Source organism: Halichondria panicea, chromosome 16, assembly GCF_963675165.1.
Source record: "Halichondria panicea chromosome 16, odHalPani1.1, whole genome shotgun sequence".
NCBI classification, from domain to species: domain Eukaryota; kingdom Metazoa; phylum Porifera; class Demospongiae; order Suberitida; family Halichondriidae; genus Halichondria; species Halichondria panicea.
This window is the reverse complement of record NC_087392.1, coordinates 4,559,020-4,574,813: the sequence shown is the minus strand read 5'-3', so window position 1 is coordinate 4,574,813 and position 15,794 is coordinate 4,559,020. Positions and strand designations below refer to the sequence as shown.

Below are 15,794 nucleotides of genomic sequence, written 5' to 3'. Positions count from 1 at the left end.
ATTATTGACTTGTAGATTTAACGTGTCTTTACAACGCCATAATTATGGTACAATTGACATAGATCTATAATTACTACTTATACTGTGTAAAAAGAATGATCAATTATATAAGACTCGCACACCAATTAATGTAATCAGCAGCTGCTATTATAATGATACATCCACAGTGCATGAGATTGTACAGTTTGAGGAGTCACTGTGTCCATGGCAACTCGATCACATTAGAAAGTCTGCAGAAAACAAATAATGAGAATATGCAGCTTACGTACATACGTACACATAATTATATAGACACGAACGTATAATGTCAAATTAAACTATATACAAGTACGTGGAACCCCTCTATAACGGACACCTTTGGGGAACAATTATGTTTTGGCCTTTATATACAGAGGTGGCCTTTGTTGAGAGGTTGTTTTGTACACAAACTGTTCATTTGGGACCTGGCCCTGGTGCCTGGCCGTTACAATTTTTTATAGCAACTGGCCTTTATTCGGAGGTGGTTGTTAACATGCAGAGGTTCCACTGTATTACGTACATACACAATTATATAGACACGAACGTATAATGTCAAGTACGTATATATACATATATAATTATTTTTAGTGATAATGCAGTGCATGTACATGGTATGCATACCGCACACTATCAGTATGTACCAAATATATATATGCAGGACCGGAGTTCTATATATCAGCTGTACTACCCGGCCCCCCCATCACCAGTTACGTATACTATACCTATGTACTGCATGTACCTACGTAACTAACAAACTCCGTATATACCTCTTCAACCTTGACTTCCTGCACCTTGACCTCCCCAACCTCTAGGAACTTCTCCCAGTTAGAGATCCTCTCCTCTCTCTCCTTGTCCGTCTCCTCCACCTGGTGAGGGAGGGGGCAGGTGGTTATAATATGGAGGGGGCGGGTAGTTATAATATGGAGGGATGGAGGGGGCAGGTGGTTATAATATGGAGGAATGGAGGGGGCGGGTGGTTATAGGGGAGCAACTAGAACACAGACTAATAGCTACACACAAAAACTTTGTTGAAACAAAATCACAATATTGAAGAAAGCATACACACACACACACAATGGTTATACATGTACAAAATGCACTCAGTCTAATTAAAGCATGCCAGGCTAATTCATTAAGAGGAGTTTCTGTTTAGAATTAACAGTTGAAATTGTTGTTTAGAACAGAAGAGATGTACCTGAAAGTCCATGAGGCCGTCCCAGTGAGCCACCTCCAGCTGCTTCCCTGCATACCAACGATTGTTCATCTTAGTAACACACAAGTCTGCAGCCTCGAAATCCTTGAAGGCCATCGACACCACTCCATCAGGATGTCTCTGTGTGGTGTGTGGGTGGTGTGTGAGGAGGGTGGGGATGTGTGTGTGTGGGGTGGGGTAATACATGTACAGTTATACCGTATTACTTGTTGGTGAAAAACCTTTGCAAAATCACCAAAAAAATTGACCATAACTATTGCATTTTGGCAGAGAGTGTACAAATTACCAGTACTAGGTTTTCTGATTCTATTTTTCCAAAGTGATACACTCGCAAAGTTTGCAATGCTTGATGCTCGCAACACATTCATACGGTATCTCCTTAGCATAGGTACAGGGTACAGGTAGAGTCTACACATGTAGTATACATGGTTAAGACATCACTAATAGTCAAGGTTGCAGGTTCTTATAATTATTATGACAAACATGTTCACTTACATCAAAGACCATGATCTTTTTAACAATTCCAAACTTTTCACACTCCTCCCTCAAGTCAGAGCGGATATCAGTGATGAGGGTGGGGTCTTCCTGATAGGGGGTGGGTGGGAGTAATAGTCAGTGTTGTGTGAGCACTCTGGTGATGTATGTATCTTCTACATGTATACTAGAACAGCAGAACTAATGCCTGCACTGTGTGTACACTTCAACAGTATAAAGCTTGCAAAACTTAGACACACATGCAGACAAATGAATAGGTCTTAAGGCTCCTGCTACAGTGTGTTAGGATACCCACTTCAAATTCTTTGGGGTCAAATAATCTCTTGAAGATGACAATCCTCTCACACTTGTTTCTTATCAGGCCATCTTTCTTCCGTTCTCTCCAATCGAGCATCCTGAGAGGGGGCATTAATCAAGGCTCTGTATAGCAGCTAATGAGGGTGTACAACATCAGGAGCACCGTATGATCCTGATCACATACATACATGACATTGTACTGTTGCCATCTTCGAATGACCATAACTTATATGTAGTATAATTATATAAATTAATGTTGATACAAATTGTTTTGTTTTGGGGTTTTATTAGTTGAGTTTGGAGACCCCATTTTCATTGATTTTCTGAGAGCTAACGATAACTCTATAAAATGGTAGGTTTAAATCAATTGGACCCAATTTCGAAAAAAAAATCATGGGACTAACCCTAACCCTAACCCTAACCTAAAAAGTAGTGAGCTAAACTCAGCAACTAAAGCTACATATGTGATTGTGAGCTTTCATATTAATTATCGTAATATCGTTGAAATTGGAGACCATCCAAAACAAAGTTATGGCCATTCAAATTAATGAAGAAAACACTTAGATGCATTATACCTGGACAATTAAATAATGTAGGCACACACAGACAGTACAGACGGAGCGACAGTGACACTTACTTTTGTTGCTGTTTCCCTTTCTTTTTAATGTTCTTTTTCTTTTTCTTCAGAGACGGATCATAGGTACCCTTCATTTGAAACTGAGCCTACGGAAATACCACACATACCACACACTCAACACACACACACACACACACACACACACACACACACACACACACATACCACCGTAACCACACTCCACACTACACACACCTTATCCACCCTGATCTTATGATCTCTGTACATACTGTCGTTAAGCAACTGAATAGCCAGCTTCACCGACTCAACCTGTGCCAGGAAAAAACAATATTGTACTTAAGTGGCTGGCATGAAAATTGCAAGTCAGATTTAAGCAACATTTTCCATTGGACAATCCCAACTAAAGTTATGGGCACTCGAATATAGCTATCCAAACAGGCTAATTTTTCGGCAAAAATTATACGTAGCCCATGCTTTTCAGAAGAGTTAAAGATTCTATTAAAGAGCTACTAAATTTTACTGCACACTGGGATTAACTGAATTTGTTCAGCAGTACCTTGAGATAGCAGCAGAGCGCGTCTCCCTTCAGGTGGCCATCTTTATCCCTGTAAAGCTTCAGCTTGGGAGTGCCTACAGCGGCAGAAGTTAGAGTGTGTACAGTACATATGCCCCTCACACATATGCCCCTCACACACCTTCCTCGGTCTCCATGACGATACCGTACTTGGACATGAGCTTGGCAAACTCCTCTTCTGTGATGTCAGTGGGTAGTCCGGAGACATAGACATTGGAGTTGCGTTGCTCATCAATCTCAAACCAACTCGGGGCTGCAATCAAAAAGCTCGAATCATCACTCTGATCCTAGATCAGAGCTTACGGAAACAGCATATAATTTACCAGATCTAATTTACCAGATCTTAACGAGGCTTACAAAATCCACACATTTATTTAGAGGATGGTTGTTTTATTTCTCTGACACACAAGCTCAGATTGTACAAAACTTACTTTCCTTTTCATTTGGTTTCTTCTTCTTCTGACCGGGTTCCTCCAGACTCTATAGTGAGGAGGATATAATTAGCTACAGCAGCTGCTGCAATAAAGCGTGTACTCACTGATTGGTCAGTACTGGTCCCAGGTGTCAGTGAGGGGTCGGCAGTAGCAGGGGGAGGGGCTTCCTCAGAGGTGGTAGTCTGGATAAAAAGAGACACATAAAGGGACCTTTTTATACCTAGCTTGCTCAATATAATACCTGTTCTTTTTCACTTGTTTCGGTCGCTGTGCTCTCAGTGTTGATTCCGTAACTAGCTTGATACGAGGCTAGGAAGTTGTCGTCAATCTGTAGTATCCAAGGGAATAGGTTAAATGATAAGCTCCACTTAGCACACATCACACTAAAGGGCTCCAATAGATGGAGTGGGCTGATCCACTTAGCTCACACATCACACTATTAAAGAACTCCACTAGGTGTCTAGCTAGATCATAACTAGTGTTGCACCTTAGGAAACCAGCCTTTTTTTTGTGCATCCCACTCGTAGATGGTGCCATCTTGAGGGTCTGTATAAGTGGTCCCTGTTGTGAGCTGCTGAGCTGCAATGCTGCTGCCGTATTGCTGCTCTGCCTGCAGTTGATAGTCAAAGTCATTCCCTTCTGTAGACTCCATTGTGGGTTTAAGGTTCAGAGTACAAAGGTCATTCATACATAACAATTTCATTGAACTTTGTACTCGATTAAACAATAATACTGTTGCACGTAAAAAAAAACTTAGCTGGCCTAGCTGGGTGATTGAGTCGGTACCAGACAGCTAAAGAGGACAGTATGGCAACTAGTACTGTGGGAACTGCTTTAGTTCTGCTACTCTGTCTAGCATCAATTAACAGTGAGTTGAAGTGTGATTGAGATTGTGCTGCCAACACTTTGTTCTCTCTTTCTGTAGGTTCGTACCAATCTACAAGTCCCTTACCATCACAGCCCACCTCCACACCCTCACACATCACACCCGCCCTTGTACCAACAGACGAGGCCACTAGAAACACATACATTCTCTACTCTACGAACACTAAGACGGGTGGAACGCATGTGTGTCTGCGTATGGTGGCCATGATGACACTCACGTTTAAGTACACCACCAAAACTGGGAAAGTAAGTAAAAATGCTATTGGAAACACTATTAATGTGGTGTTCCATACATGGACAATGTACATGTATGTGCTTACTAATTGTTCTAGTCAAAGTGGTAGTAGAATTCCTGATTCCAAGGGGAACTTTTTTTGCATTTTTCATACTCAGTAAAGCAGATCGCATACATGTAACCCTCCTCTCTATTGTTGCACACACACACACAGTCTAGTTACATCTTGCCACTGGGACCAGCAGCTCTTGCTAATGTGGATGCGAGCTCTTGTCATCTGTCTGTGTGTGCGGACCCTACCAGTGCCACTCTTGTGCTGGACTATCAGAACATGTCCATAGCCCTGGACTTTTATGAGGTGAGGAAAGAGTTTCTCTGTAGTAGAAATCCTTAGTAAGTATGTATGAGTGTACATTATGGCAGTGCAAACTTAAAGTTAGGTTTCTAGTGTTATATGACACACGCTCACACATACCCACACACACGCACCCACCCACGCAGCTTGAGGGCAACAGACACTGGAAGTTCAACGCCACCACAGTCACCTTCACTGTCACTGAACAGCTCTTCCCCAATCTCAGCCAAACAGGCTACTATGGCAGTAAGTACACACAGTAACCCTTCATTGTACTACTATCAGCAGTTTTGCATTGTTTGAGTAAGACACATTCCTCGTGACATTGGAGGAGGAGAGCAGTGTTCTAATACAGCATTGTATTATTACAATTATATAAGGTGCTGTGTTAGTATTTATGCCAGGTAACCTGTATGTACAGGATTGCCTTCAACCCAATGTCTGTGCAACATATCCCCTTAGCTGTAATTAATACCATATTGAGTTATTGTGTACATTGTGTCTATACTACTACTGTTAGTAACACATTTCCTCCACTTGTACTCCAGGGAGAGTCAGTGTTACTTCACAAGCGTCGTTATTTGATTGGATGATAAAAGAGCTCCGCCTCCTCTCATCGTACACTTGCAATACCAACACGACCCTCGAGCCCTTTACTGGCTCGGATGTGGATGAAGTGATTCAAGTATCACTGTCCGTGGGTCAACAACGTGTGCAGGCATTCAAGTTCAGCAGTGAGACAGATTTTGATGAAGGTACAAATGTACAGTGTGGAAGTATGTTGACACCATTGAACACCTGAATCCCAAATTTGGTTGGTGACATAATCTGTCATTTTTCGCCTTGGCACTATGGTATTTGGTCGAAATTTGTATGTTCTTTCATGGCAAGTTTGCATATTCTTTCCAAATATGAGGTTTCTTTCTTAGCTTACAGAAAATCATAACTTTTTGAATACATTGTATGGCAGCTCAAATTCATTTGTACAATGTGTATAATACTAAAACGTTGTACTACTCAGACTGTGTGTTATCATTCCCCACACAGATGAGGTGTGTTCTGCTGACAGGACTGTGATTGTGCCTGTGATAGTGGCTGGGATGCTGGCTCTACTCAGCACTGGTGTACTGCTCGCAATGCTCTGCAAATTCTGCTGGAAAAAACGCCAAGCGTCAACGAATAGATACACACCACTCTCTGCAAACGTTGACTATGATGATGACTAGTGGTTGTTGTTTTTATGCGTGTATAATTATTCTGTTTCCTCATTTTATGCCCTTACATCACTCTGTTTACTTGTGCACAAAATTGATATATATTTATGATGCTGCTACTAAACTAAGTATGGAAATGATGGTCAACACAACAAGCTATAAATTATAGCTTGTTGTTGTTGGTATAATTAAGCTGAGTTAAAATGTCCTTGACTGGCAAGGTGCTGACAGGTAGGCCTCTGCACAACTCTGTGCTCATTTATACTATAACCCTCCCTCCAGTCCTTGGTCCTAGGGATCCCTCAGAGCTGGGCATGGTGCTGCCTCATGAGCAGCCATTAGTGGATCTGCGCAAACTCTTCTCACCACCAAGACCTGCGTTTCAGGACCTTGTGGGGGACATCTCTGACCTGGACTTACAAATACAAAATTTGGGAAAGATACGACAATTTCCGTGAGAGCCAACATTAAACTACGATACTGCCCCATGATTAAGGTGACACTCTAGTCTCCATAATTCTGAATTATAACACCACTATTTAATACACAGTATGTATTGAGAATTGAGGCTATAGAGGCTATAGAAGTAATGCATTGAATACAATTTGTGTCCACCTCCTTCCCTCTCCCACCCTACCCCTGCAGCTATGCTGTGCGGTCCAATCTGTTTGTGGACAATGTGGAAGAAGTTGCTTCTGAACTGGCACTGTTCAAGTCCCTCGGAGGAGGTGCTCTCTGTGACGTGTCCCCAGTGGGGGTCAGGTAACGCCATCTCTGTAGACCCTAGCTGTTCTGTTATTTGACTAGATATAGATCTCTAATTATACTAAGTGAGATAGTCACAGCAACGAATATGTCGAAATAATTATAATCCTATGTTCTATAATAGGAGTGTAATAAAAATTATACATTTACCGTACCACCAGTAGAAAGAATATTATGCTTGAAACTTACATGTAACTCCTAGCTGTTATATTCCCATTCTCCCTAACAGAGTGAAGAGAGAGTGTCTCCCTGCACTGTCAGAGCAGACTGGTGTGCACATTATAGCCGGCACTGCCTTCTATGTGGACAGTCTTATGCCAGAGGAAGTCAAGAAAATGACCGTGGAAGAGGTACGTATGCCTTGAGGCTTAGCCGTACGAGGAATATGATAAAGCTGTACGTATGCTGGTCATTTTAGGCACTTGGGTGCTAGAAAAAAAGTACAGTGTATACAATATTGTATGTGAGAGATTCCTCCACTTTATACCCTCCCCCCACACACAGATGCGAGACCATCTTGTGTGTGAGGTGATGGAGGGTATCGGAGGAGTGGGCGGTGTGAGGTGTGGGCTCATAGGGGAGGTGGGCTGCTCACACCCACTCACACACCACGAGACACGCTCACTACAGGCAGCAGCTGCAGCTCAGCAAATGACAGGTGAGTATTTTTGTTCTCTTTTCAAAGTCGATTTGTATGTATGGGGTAGCATCTAGCTTCGAGTCTAATATTTGATGTCATCAAACAGATATGATTGCTTATTAGTGGAAGAGTCCATAAACTATTTACTTGAATAGTTATAACCAGAAACTTAAATTTGGCCCATTTCAACTGTGTCATTGTCCAGGTGCTCCTCTTATGATTCATCCCGGTGCTAACGAAGCATCTCCATTCGCCATACTCGACATTCTTGAGTCGTGTGGAGCGGATATTTCCCGCACTGTGATTGGTCACATGGATCGGACTGTGTTGAGGGACGAGGCTCTATTGTCACTGGCCAGGAGGGGGGCGTGGCTAGAGTATGACTTGCTCGGAATAGAAGTATCCCACTATCAGGTAATTAGAGCTACCAGTTCAGTAATATTGTAAAGCCATTGTACGTATGCAGTTAGCAACGTCATAATTATATGCTCACACTTCTATAGATACATAGGCTACGTACATTGTAGATGTGCCTGTGCTAATGAACTGTATAATATTATTTGCTTTTCACAGCATGCACAGTTAACTTATATAGGTACCTGAGTGTGCATTTATAATTAAAGATGTGTGGCTATTGATATTGTATTAGTTGCAGTCGCGATGGCATATGGACTTCCCCAGTGATGCTCAGAAAATGGACAAAATCAAGTTGCTCATAGACAATGGATTTAGTGATCGTCTCCTCATGTCACGTCTCCTCATGTCACAAGACATCCACACTAAACACAGGATGGTGAGTGGTTAGTAGCCTCTTTTAAGAAGCAAGAGCATAAATTAGCTTATTATGTGATAGAGCTAACTTTCAGATACTCATGATCAGGTCAGTATCATTTTAAAATTGGACCATCCAAACTAAAGTTATGGCACTACCCCCTAAGAGTATATGTATACGTAATATACAGTTATCATAATTATTCTCAAATTCTACTGTACCTTTCCTTGTGTTTCACTATGAATGTGTTACCCCCATGCAGGCGTGTTACGGTGGTCATGGTTATGGCCACCTCCTCCAAGTGGTGCTCCCCAGTCTAGCGGAGAGAGGAGTGCACAAGAGTATGCTGACTCAGCTTACTACCACCAACCCTCAGAAATGGCTCACTTTTGCGTGAACAATTTGAACAATATTTATTTGTTTGCAAACCATTATAAACTAATACTTATGTTTTTAGCCAAAATAATAGTATTCGTGTAAAAGACAAAGATTACACCTGTGGCCAATAATGATGGTATAAAAATACGGCTGTATATAAAGCAGTGGTAGCTACATTTAGTACTTATTAAGTACAATAACCCTCCGAGAGCTGTTCTAGAATTGTTTGATTGGTACATAATTGTTTGCAATGACAGAGGTCAAAGTTTAGAGTGAACCCCTCAGTGGCGTTGTACAGACTACAGCAAGTGTCAGCTGCTGTATTGGTGGCCATGAGACAATAGCCAGGATCAAATTCAGTCGGGTCAGAGTAACTCTCAACCACCTGGAGGAAGAGGAGGGCCGGGGGGGGCACATGAGTACAGAACACGTACTAGCTAAACCTGATGTAAGCTGGTGTATGCCCTCTACTAGAGAATTCTAGGGAATTATAACGTACACATTAACACCCTATACCCATAATCACACATACACCCTATACCCTAATCACACACCCTATACCCTAATCACACATACACCCTATACCCATAATCACACACCCTATACCCATAATATCATACACCCTATACCCATAATCACACACCCTATACCCATAATCACACACCCTATACCCTAATCACACATACACCCTATACCCATAATATCACACACCCTATACCCATAATATCACATACACCCTATACCCTAATCACACACCCTATACCCTAATCACACATACACCCTATACCCTAATCACACACTCTATACCCTAATCACATGCCCTACCCTAATCACATACCCTACTCTACACACCTACCGCAATAATGGCCTGTATGGTCCCAATGATCATGACTAACACTCCTATCACCATGACGACCAGAGCCACTATTTTGCTACGAGAATACCACTTATCCGTTGAAAGCTTCAGAAAGGAGGCAGTGGGGAAGATGAAGGCTAGGGGAATAGCAGTGAGGCAACCCTGCGTGGTGTGTGTGTGGGAGGAGAAATACAATATAGTACAGTGTTGCTAACTAAACCCTAAACCAACCCTATTACCATGCAGACAATACAAACGATTTATAATTAAGTGCTCAGCTAAAGTACTGTCCTACAATATACACGACGATCACCAAAAATTGAACACATTCTCAATTTAGGAGAAGAGAAGAGAATCAAGAGAAGAGAATCATAAAGTGCTATCACATGCAGTACACACTAACTCACATTGAAGGCTAAGACAACACCCAAGTCATTGGTTGTTATGGCGATAGCGAGGGTGCTCAGAATGAGAGCTAGAGTAATGACAATGTGTCTGGTCAGAGAATTACGTCGCAGAGCTTGCAAGATCTTGACCAGTGCTGGGAGGGGGGGGGGGGGGGGGGCAAAACAATTCCATAATTATTATCATACAGTGATCTTTTTAAGTACTAGAATCGGCTCTGTAATTAGAATTCTAATGTTCAAATTCTGAAAGCTTAGAAGCTAGGAGCCTGTTCAGATTGTATGCTCAAACTTCAAATTTGAACCAGGCCTAATTTAAAAAAGACGATGGATGGGGGGGGCCTCTCTATAAGCTTTAAAATCATAAAATATGTTACTGGAACAACGTAACCAACTTTATGGTCATTCAAATATGCTCTATTAATTTTAACGCTACATGTACGTGCACACACGCATGTTTGTGTATGGCTACTAATTTTAACGCTACATGTACGTGCACACACGCATGTTTGTGTATGGCTACTAGAAACCAACAATTTCTGATGAGAGAATGAGATATACTGGACAATGGAATGCGAGGGAGATTAGAGAGGGCAATCTCCAACACCTGTATGGAGGTAAGGGAAACACAACTATCATGATATAATTATGACAATCTCTTTGCTATAATAACACTTCAACACCAGGAGATGCCACTAAAGGATACCATGGTAACAGTACAAGCCCCACCCCCTCTAATATACCTCTCGTGCCACGAAGCACTCTATGGGGTATGTGAGGATGACCACACAACTGTAGAAAAAGCGAGCAGCATTAGCAACATCATCACCACTGCAATAGTTGTTGAGGAGATCACCTGAGAATCATGTGACACATACAGATCACAAAAAGGTATAATTATGATAATTATTGTGCATAAAGTATCATACGTACTGTACTCAATAAATGAAGCTTTGCTACATTACAGGATGACAGTTACAACAACGATACACACACACATACACACACACAGAGGTCACAGAGGACACGCGCCCACCTTGTGTGAAGTTAAGGAAGGTGAAGAAGCCACTAAATCCGAGCACAAAGCAGAACAAGAAACTGACAGAGACGGAGATGTGGGACACCTTCTTGAAGGCTGCTAATGATGGATTCTTGAGGGAACCATAGATCAGGTACGTGTTGTGGTGGCATACAAAAGCTGGGTACGAGGGGAGAGGGGGAGGGGCATGTTGGCAGGCATACAATCACTTCACAAGGGTTGTATAAAAATTCCCATTCGCCAGCACAAGCACTAGTCTATAAACTCGACTAGTCTATAAACTTGAAATGAAAGAAGGGCCACATTAATGTTAGCGTACCTACTGTAGCCTTGAGAACTGGGAATGGGGTTAGTAGGAAGTGTAGAATGAAAGAAACACCACCACTATTTAGGGCACTGGTGTAAGCACATTAGAAACAGTAGCTACCATAGTACATTAGCAACACTCTTTTGTTATGCAAAACTCACCTCCAGCCATAATCCCAATGGTCTGCAGTGAAGAAAAAGTACATGTAAGAAACAGTTACTACAATTTATAAATTATACATACCTGTGTACACAGTAAATACACGCTAAGTACAGAGGGTTGGCTAGTCTACTGTAAGCAGGTATATGGTCACAACAAATGTGCTTAGAGCTATATAGAAATAAGTATAACTGTAGGTCACCTGTGTTACGTCCTTGTTACCAATCCATGAGGTGATGGGTGTGTCACAACAGGTGGGCTCAAAGCAACGCCTGAGGGATCAGGGATTGTTAGTGGGAGAGAATGAGAAACAACTTACACTGGAGAGAGGGAGAGAGAGAGAGAGGGAGAGAGAGAGAGAGAGAGGAAGAGAGGGAGAGAGGGAGAGAGAGAGAGAAAGAGGGAGAGAAGAGAGAGATGCTTACACTGGGCAGTAGAGGTGGAACACTTCGTACACTGTCACACACACGATGAAGACAATACACAGGATGGCAAATAATGAGAGCTGCAGAAAATGACAGTTTATGCGAATCACATTGGGAAGACTGCAGTGCATGGACTATGGGACTCTTCAGAAATACAGTGTGCATGTGTCTGTGTGTGTGTGCGTGCGTGTGTGCGTGCGTGCGTGTGTGTGTGATCTTGATATCTAGATACAGTGTGTATACAATATTGGTAAGAACTAATTCCATGTGACAAGCATGTACATGTACATGTACTTGACGGACCTTCTCTAGTTTTGAGATGTTTCTAAGCAGAGAGATGGGAGTCATGATTACCAGCACAGCAATCACTTTGATCAGGATGTCATTCGGGTCTGCAAACACTGCAGGTACCTCACTGCCCGCCACATCAACTGTGTGTGTAGTGTGTGTGTGTGTGTGTGTGTGTGTGTGTGTGTGTGTGTGTGTGTGTGTGTGTGTGTGTGTGTGTGTGCATGGATGAGGTAGAGTTTAACATGACATACCGTATAATCTGGTTAGTAAGCGCATGCGCCTATAGGAAAAGAGCAGGTCTCTATGCACCTATTATCCAGATGCGCTTATAGAGATTAACCACGCCCATGACATTTCAAGAAGCAAATCTCCATTAGCTAGCTCAATCGTTTGTCTGCAAGAGGTCTATAGTTATATCTGACAGCAGTAACACAACTACCGGTAGTGAAAGAGACTTAACATTTATAAAGAAGTGTGGAGATCAGTTGTTGGGCAGAGAACTGTGCAGAAAACCATGCGCCTTCTATCAAGGCTCTTGGTCTGCTAACCAGTATGCGCCTATTAGTTGATGTGCGCTTATTAACCAGATCATACGTAATGTACGATACATGTATAATGAGGTTAGGGCTGAACTTCACATTTTATACAAGATTGTACTAACACTTTGAAGGTAGAGGGCAGAAAAATCTCATTTGAAAGGACATTATCAAACTCACAAATTCTGGTCAAAATTCTTGTAAAGCTATCGCCGACGATGACTATGTAGGCAGTCATAGCTGTATGGGTAAGAAACAAAGAAATAAAGTACACACTGTTAATTTGTACTCATGTTCTATATAGAGAGGGAGCTAGCACTAGAGTTCTGATGATCTAAATTCAACAATTTATGGAATGGACAACCATAGGGGAGTTCGTAGCAAATGAACACAACAACACACACAGAGGGTTGGATAGTATGCTGTAGTTAATGGCAATCAGTTAATGGTGGACTGGTGAACCAGTTGGTTTGGAATCTGAAGTCTATTCTAGAAGCACATGATTATGGTATTATCACATATTTGGTGCACACCACAAATAAGTCAGACAAGATGGTGCTATAAAACAAGAGCACAGCAGCTTCCAAAACATGAAAGTGTGGCTGTCCACCACTGTCAAACAATAATTTTTGGAATGGACAACCAAAGGGGAGTCCGTACAAGAGAAAATATAATAACACACGACAGTGGGCAAAACCAGTTGTCGTTATGAAATTCAGTAACTGTCCCATAATGTATAGCAGGGGCATTGCGTTAACTACCTACATGACTGCACTACAGTCAAGACCTCAGTTTTGTGTGGACCAGTGGTATACATCAAATAATTATCGTAAGCATTCTAGAAAAGTTTAGCTCTCACCAAAGAATGGGAATAGAAGTTGCACCAGAGTAAGGAGTACGTAACCAGGACGACCAAAAGCCTTGGTCACCATGTCCTGTACAGTGAATATATAATATTGCAAACGTACATAATTATTTTACAAACCTGATAGGTGTATTTTTTGGCTAGGCGTCCATTCTTAATGAGCAGAATCACAGTGTAGTCTGTGATGATTGCCATGACAACCAGCAGTATGATACCCACAGCAAACCCTGACTGCATTAGAGCCGACGGTATACCTGGAGGGGGTGGTGGACTCTATTATAGCCGCCCTCTATCAGATATATAATACTAAGTGTAGTAAAGGCTTATGGGGAATCAGATCTTATGAGGATTTTCTCAAAAAATCAACGTACATGTACTACTACTGATACGAAAAACACCACCATACGAAAATAACCTGCTATACGGTATACTATCAGAGGGTCTATTATCGAAGGTCCTAGTGGGCCATTTTTGGTAAGCAGAACTGGCGATGTGGGATGAACGTACAGTGAATGGCTTACCCATAATTCCATCGATGTACAGTGAATGGCTTACCCATAATGCCATCGGTGTACAGTGAATGGCTTACCTATAATGCCTGATCCAATGATGGAGTTGATAAAGTTGAAGCTGGCACCTGCTACAGTGCTGGTATTCTTACTAGAGTCTTGTGTAACCATGGTATCAGCATCCTACGTGGACACAATTATTGATTATTATCAGGACATTTAGAGTACTGAAATTGACATTCTTAATGACCAAATCACTGCACACAATACTACATTGTATACATATAATTATAGTTAAAATGTGACACACGACGTATCAGATAGAAGCACTAAGACCTGTAGCTGCAGCTATTGACTACCTCACCTGACTGGATATAAGAGCCTCTTTGTCACCACCCTCATCATTCTCTGACTCATTGTCCTGACCTGGCAGGAACCTCACTTCACCCTGGGAATGGGGAGAGAGGGTGAGGGAGGAGAGGGTGAGGGAGGATAGGATAAGGATGGGGAGGGTGAGGGAGGGTGAAGGAGAGAGAGGGGGAGGGTGAGGGAGAGGGAGGGAGAGAGAGAGGGAGAGGGAGGGAGAGAGAGAGAGAGAGAGAGAGAGAGAGAGAGAGAGAGAGAGAGAGAGAGAGAGAGAGAGAGAGAGAGAGAGAGAGAGAGAGAGAGAGAGAGAGAGAGAGAGAGAGAGAGAGAGAGAGAGAGAGAGAGAGAGAGAGAGAGAGAGAGAGAGAGAGAGAGAGAGAGAGAGAGGGAGGGAGGGAGGGAGGGAGGGAGGGAGGGGAGGGAGGGAGAGGGAGGGAGGGAGGGAGGGAGGGAGGGAGAGAGAGAGAGAGAGAGAGAGAGAGAGAGAGGGGGGGAGGGAGGGGGAGGGAGGGGGAGGGAGAGAGAAGGGGAAGGTGAGGGAGGAGGGTGAGGGTGAGGGAGAGAGAGGGGGAGGGTACGGCGAGGCTTGTGTGTACACTAGGGACACTGTTCAATAGAATAGTGGTAATAGTGGTAGTGATAGTAATTCTGTGCATACTAGCTTTAGGGATACTGTTCAATAGGTTCTACTCACATCTTTAGCACCCGATTGAGAGACTGTATACCTCACAGACTCATCATTCACAGACTGTAGAGTGGAAATTACTATTTTAATACAGGTCAATTTCCCCCGGCCGGCCCCACCTTGTTCAGATTCTTGTCCCTAGGCCCAGGAGTTGTGAATGTATCAACTGATTCTTCACACTCTAGCAAACGCTTACTGGGGTCATCATCTGCTTCAGAGTCCATCACTTCAGCCCTAACAGTTTCTTTACTGAGTGTGTACAGAGTTCTCCCTGTGGTGGCTGGTGGCACACCAACTGATTCTTCAACCTTTAGCAAACTTGTTCTGGGGTCATTATCTGCTGCACTGCCCCCAGGCGCCAGCCATACCGGTATGGCGGTTGCTGTCACTTCTTTTGGCAAACTCATCGCTTCAGCTCTGCATCTTGTTGGGCCACGCCCAAATATGTGTGGCTGGTTTCACCCCCTTTTCAGCTTCAT

The 15,794-nt window shown here is 42.7% G+C and overlaps 4 protein-coding genes across 4 annotated transcripts; 2 read left to right on the top strand and 2 right to left on the bottom strand.

The window, feature by feature from the left end:
- Positions 1-48: 48 nt before the first annotated feature.
- On the bottom strand, positions 49-4,305 carry LOC135350492 (17S U2 SnRNP complex component HTATSF1-like). The gene is made up of 13 exons (XM_064549295.1): positions 4,117-4,305; positions 3,871-3,957; positions 3,734-3,811; positions 3,627-3,675; positions 3,317-3,448; positions 3,178-3,251; positions 2,856-2,930; positions 2,661-2,746; positions 2,022-2,121; positions 1,727-1,816; positions 1,214-1,351; positions 786-884; positions 49-230 (listed from the first exon to the last, which is right to left on the bottom strand). The coding sequence occupies exons 1-13, from the start codon at positions 4,279-4,281 to the stop codon at positions 222-224; spliced, it is 1,182 nt and encodes a 393-aa protein (XP_064405365.1). The 5' UTR covers positions 4,282-4,305; the 3' UTR covers positions 49-221.
- A 16-nt stretch (positions 4,306-4,321) lies between these two features.
- Positions 4,322-6,442, top strand: LOC135350497 (uncharacterized). Its single transcript, XM_064549302.1, has 6 exons — positions 4,322-4,497; positions 4,555-4,760; positions 4,964-5,107; positions 5,251-5,350; positions 5,653-5,859; positions 6,152-6,442. The coding sequence occupies exons 1-6, from the start codon at positions 4,437-4,439 to the stop codon at positions 6,328-6,330; spliced, it is 897 nt and encodes a 298-aa protein (XP_064405372.1). The 5' UTR covers positions 4,322-4,436; the 3' UTR covers positions 6,331-6,442.
- An 18-nt stretch (positions 6,443-6,460) lies between these two features.
- LOC135350493 (phosphotriesterase-related protein-like) lies at positions 6,461-8,994 on the top strand. The gene is made up of 8 exons (XM_064549296.1): positions 6,461-6,549; positions 6,601-6,772; positions 6,964-7,080; positions 7,313-7,433; positions 7,588-7,741; positions 7,929-8,137; positions 8,379-8,516; positions 8,758-8,994. The coding sequence occupies exons 1-8, from the start codon at positions 6,522-6,524 to the stop codon at positions 8,890-8,892; spliced, it is 1,074 nt and encodes a 357-aa protein (XP_064405366.1). The 5' UTR covers positions 6,461-6,521; the 3' UTR covers positions 8,893-8,994.
- A 59-nt stretch (positions 8,995-9,053) lies between these two features.
- Positions 9,054-15,771, bottom strand: LOC135350485 (putative sodium-coupled neutral amino acid transporter 11). Its single transcript, XM_064549289.1, has 17 exons — positions 15,435-15,771; positions 15,325-15,378; positions 14,629-14,712; positions 14,345-14,447; positions 13,876-14,009; positions 13,750-13,825; positions 13,071-13,130; positions 12,367-12,494; positions 12,064-12,143; positions 11,841-11,910; positions 11,641-11,662; positions 11,170-11,331; positions 10,877-10,989; positions 10,668-10,740; positions 10,137-10,270; positions 9,730-9,891; positions 9,054-9,258 (listed from the first exon to the last, which is right to left on the bottom strand). Exons 1-17 carry the CDS (start codon positions 15,720-15,722, stop codon positions 9,061-9,063), a joined length of 1,941 nt encoding a protein of 646 aa, XP_064405359.1. The 5' UTR covers positions 15,723-15,771; the 3' UTR covers positions 9,054-9,060.
- Between the last annotated feature and the right edge of the window lie 23 nt (positions 15,772-15,794).